Raw genomic sequence first — 5,000 nt, 5'->3', positions numbered from 1 at the left:
TGCTACAATACGCCCTACTGGTTATAACAACCTTATCCACAGGCATCCCCGACTAAAACACAATACACATGCTATTATCTCAATCTCAAGATAATAACCCTTTTGATGGACCATAATACCCAAGCTCATACATCCTCATGGCTCTCTCTAAGGTTATATGTTGAGTAATTCTCCTTCCGGATGACTGCCAGGTTTGTGTAGTAGCCATGACATGATTATCTTCAGGAAATAAGCAGGAAAATGCTATGGCAAGAGAGTAGAGGGCTGTGAGTGGCGAAATGCCTTTTGTCGTTTTGGTAAAATGACTGAGAAAAAACCATCGGATTTTTGTTTAGTTGTATAAAACTGGCTATAAAAATAAACACTAACACAGTATCGATATGGGTTTGTGCATAGTGTCTAAAATCGACAAAAAAGTTAAATGTTTCAGAGAGTGCCTAAACTGGTAAATGTTTAGTAGAAGTTAAAAATAAAACCATTTTACACAAAATGGAGTTTTGCATTGAGTATTTTTAACAAGTCCTCCCCCCTCAAAAAAGAAAAAAAAAAAAAAAGTAAACCTGTTTTAAAGTTATTGCCTAAAATTGCCCCAGAAAAACCTTTCATTGTGTTTACTAAAATTGGCCGGAAAATAGAACATTCTACTAAACAGTATTATGATGGAAAATTATCTTGAACCATTATTACCCATATATTAAATTCCTTCAACGTAAAATATTTTATCGTTTTCACTGTTTTGTGCCCCATAATTTGCTTATCCTTACGATCCCTGCACTTCTATGCAATAGTATCCATACCCTCCTTTTACATGTGATATTTATTAGCAAATAATCATTATATTCATTTTTATGCATTGTTCATTTAGTTCTTATTCCTTTAGGGGTTAATTTTGAATATTTTAAAGTATATTTGATGTCCCATTGACGACCAGTTAGAGACCATCATTATAAAGCATATCCTCACAGACAGAATATACTGTATATCATAGATGTAGCATACTCTGTATTAGTGTTACACGACCTTTGATTTCTAGCATATTTATTTTGCTTTGTAACGATTAACCATACTCTGTATACATATAGCATACTCTTTACCTTATACTCATACCGATAGAGTATATACCCATTTGCAATACATTTGTTTTGATCTATTGTCTTTACTGTCTGTTACAATATTTTCCTTTTTTTCCAACAAAGGACCCTAAACTCACAAAGTCCTTTATCTTTAGAGCAAAGTGCATCTTCACCTTTTTTCCACGAATTTACTAGATCTCGAGACAAAATAAACACAGGTTCCTTGCTCAAAGGACGAACAAACACGTACCAGAAGCAATGGGAGTGACTTTTGAAACTGATTTTTACTTACAGAATTACAGATTCAGATTTTAGAATCTAATTACGGAACAGATTCATCGATGGACTCCCTAGATAAGTGGCCTTTGCCCTTGACACTCTGGAATAACGTGGCACCCCAGTTAGAGTGCCGCGACTCTACTGTGACGAAATTAAAACAAAAAAAGCGAATAAGGATGCGCAGTGAGACGGAAAATCGGCCGAAAGGAGTCTGTGAGACGAGAGTTTAATTAGCATGACACGGTTATATCGGTATTATGTATTATTACCGCAATCAGATGAAAAAAGTAAATGTATCATGTATATTTGTAGGCATATACATCCTCGCTCGTTCCGTTACACACTTCTCCTCATAAACACGGTTCATTACGTACACACACACACACACACACACACACACACACACACACACACACACACACACACACACACACACACACACACACACACGCGCACACACACACACGCGCACATATATATTATATATATATATATATATATATATATATATATATATATATATATATATATATATATATATATATATATATATATGCGTGTGTATGTGTGTTTAAAGTATATGCCAGTCACAGAATTTTAGAATGAATGAATAAATAAAATTTGAACCACAAGGCCCGGTTCTCCTTTAAGGCACCCAGAGGCCTCGGACACAGACAGACAGCAGCGGAGGCGGCGACGGCGGGGCGGGTGGTTATCAAGGTCCCGCCGACACGCTCGCGTCTGTCGGTAAATTCGAGGTAGTTTCCCCTTTCTTACGGTTCTTGCAGTCTAGAGCTTTCCCCTTCCCTCGTCTGTCTGGTCGATGTGTGTTTTGGTGTGGTCGGGGGGCGCGGGGAGAGGGGGGGAGGGGGAGGGGGGAATCTTCGCTCGGGGCGGGGGGCGGGGGGAGTCGTAGGGGGTGGTGGGGTGGGGGTCCTCAAGGGAGCTCTCGTTTCGGGTCAGTTTGTGAGAAGGATTTTATTTTCCGCTTTTTTATTTGTTTATATATATTTTTTTCTTGTTTTTCTATTAATATATTTTATTTTATCTTTCTCTTTGTATCTTGCTTTATCTTTGTCTCTGTCTTTCTCTCTCTCTCTCTCTCTCTCTCTTTCTTTCTCTCTCTCCCCCCCCCTCTCCTCTCTCTCTCTCTCTCTCTCTCTCTCTCTTCTCTTTGTTTATCTCTCTCTCTCTCTCTCTCTCTCTCTATCTATCTATCTATCTATCTATCCATCTATTCATCTACTACCCATCCATCTACCTATATCCCCACACCTCTATCCCCCCGTCTATCTCTCCCAACTTCAGGATAAATAAGTGTACAACAACTTTGTATATGATAGACGAGGTGGTTGGAAAACTTGTACTAATGCAAGTGAAGCAAGCAAAGTATTTCTGTATTCTTTCAGAGCAGTGCAGTTATAACGTTTTAGCATACTGGGCGTTATGGGTTTTCCTGTTAATCTAAAGACTTTTCTGTATAGAACATTTTGACAGTCTGACATAGGATAGTTAGTATGGTAGAGAGAAAGAAAGAGAGAGTGAAAGAGAGATTTTATGAGTGAGAGTAAGAGAGAGATAGAGAGAGACAGAAGGAGATAGATAGACAGATATATATAGATATAGATATAGATATAGATATATAGATAGATAGATAGATAGAGAGATTTACCAAAACACACTACGATTCCATAACTTATAAAATACTAAACATCATACTCATGCTCGGTAATGGGTTAGGCACAGATGCGCAATGTAAAAGAAAATACATACATACATACATACACATATATAGATAGATAGATATCACTTCAGTATTCGAAATAACTAACGACTGCCCTCGCTCACTACAGCTGTGACAGACAAATGACTGATATCGAAAATAAAAATATTAAGTTAAGTAAGTTTATTTACCACCCTGGCTATCTGCTCAGGCTGTGCACATGCATACAGACTGATATCGAAAATAAAAATATTTAATCTTAAATAAGGGTATTTTCTCCCGCAGGTTCTGTCTGGCTTCTCTGCTCCCCTTCGGAAGATGAAAAAAATATATATAAGGATTTATTTATAGTAAAATGAAACCTGGATAGATGTTTTTAATCAATAATGCAATGAAATAGAAATCTCGGAAGAATATAAGAATACCATAATATATAAGTAATATAATATAATATATATATATATTATAAATATATATAATATATAATATATTTTACATAAAACTATCTACAAATTAGCTATAAACTCACCGCAAAAAAAAAAAGTTTCCGGAATTTCATCCCAAGATACAAAGATGAGAAACGCATTATTTTTTTTTTCTTCTTCTTCTCCTTCTTCCCCATCTTCTTCCTCTTCTTCTTCTTCCCCAGACCAGGAATTAGTATCTTTGACTATTTGGGGATAGCAAGCCAATGGCAAGAATTTCGATTCGCCCATGTCATTTCTTGAGGTCCTGAAAAACCGTCATCTACCCTGCCTTTTCAATGAATTTTGAGCACCGCCTGGCGCCACTCTGCCGTCCCCGAGACTAGACCCTTCAGGGGGACACGAGACAAGGAAATGAAACTTAATGCTGCGGTCTTTTTGGGGGAGAAGAAGAAGAAGAAGAAAAGAAAGGAAAGAAAGAGAGAGAGAGAGAGAGAGAGAGAGAGAGAGAGAGAGAGAGAGAGAGAGAGAAAAAAGAGAAAATAACAAATACGTACGGACGGTACTGGTTTATGGTGGATGTGGTAGGGTGATTATGGTTGAGGTGAAATAGATGAAAATTGTTTATGGGAAGAGATGTATTTTCGAAGGAAAATGAGGAAGGGAAATGGTGGTAGGGAAAAAAAAAATGAAAATAGTACGATGTTTATGACGAAAAAACAAGAAAATAAAAAACACGTAATGATTTAAAATAATATGTGTTTTTTTTCCTCGAAGATCTTTCATTATCAACACAAATAACACGTAAACCAAAAGTGTGATAAATAAAAGTATTAACAAAATTGATAGCAAGTCCTCAGACAAAAGACATTTTAGTGGAAAGTAGAATTCGATTGTGCTAAGCGATACGGAATTCGATTTCCAAAATGTTCCGAAACCATTTTTGAAAAAGGAATGCTAATGGACTTATACTCTATTGAAAAAGGGGAGGTGGAGGCGAGCGGGGGGAGGGGGGAGGGGGGAGGGGGGAGGAATGGTCAAGTGAGAAGGAGTGACACTGGGAGGGCGATTGAGAGAGAGAGAGAGAGAGAGAGAAGGAAAGAGAGACTAAGAGAGAAAATGAGAAAGAGAGAGAGAGAGGAGAGAGACACTGAGAGAAAAAAAAGAGAGAAAGAGAGAGTATGAGAAAGACTAAGAGAGAGAGAGAGAGAGAAAGTGAAAGAAAGAGAGAGAGAGAGTATGAGAAAGACTAAGAGAGAGAGAAAGTGAGAGCGAGTGGGCAAGAGGCAGCGGGTCAGAGCGGGCAAGCAGGCGAGTGGACGAGCAGGCGAGTGAGAGCGAGTGGGCAAGCAAGCAAGTGGGCAAGAGGCAGGAGTGGGCAAGCAAGCGAGTGGGCAAGAGGCAGGAGTGGGCAAGAGGTAGGAGTGGGAAAGAGGCAGGAGTGGGCAAGAGGCAGGAGTGGGCAAGAGGTAGGAGTGGGAGGGGCAAGTGGGCAAGAGG

General features: G+C 38.6%; 1 protein-coding gene across 1 annotated transcript in view; it reads left to right on the top strand.

Moving 5' to 3' along the window:
• Positions 1-380: 380 nt before the first annotated feature.
• Positions 381-5,000, top strand: part of LOC119574088 (uncharacterized PE-PGRS family protein PE_PGRS54-like) — a 6,120-nt gene continuing 1,500 nt past the window's right edge. Inside the window, exons 1-4 of the mRNA XM_037921167.1 lie at positions 381-384; positions 1,368-1,565; positions 2,004-2,110; positions 4,828-5,000. The exon at positions 4,828-5,000 is cut by the window's right edge and continues 525 nt beyond it. Of these exons, the coding sequence (XP_037777095.1) occupies positions 381-384; positions 1,368-1,565; positions 2,004-2,110; positions 4,828-5,000 (482 nt within the window). The remainder of the gene's footprint in view (positions 385-1,367; positions 1,566-2,003; positions 2,111-4,827) is intronic.

This window comes from Penaeus monodon, chromosome 6 (assembly GCF_015228065.2).
Source record: "Penaeus monodon isolate SGIC_2016 chromosome 6, NSTDA_Pmon_1, whole genome shotgun sequence".
Classification (NCBI taxonomy): domain Eukaryota; kingdom Metazoa; phylum Arthropoda; class Malacostraca; order Decapoda; family Penaeidae; genus Penaeus; species Penaeus monodon.
The sequence above is the reverse complement of the archived record's forward strand: the minus strand, read 5'-3'. Positions and strand labels throughout refer to the sequence as shown.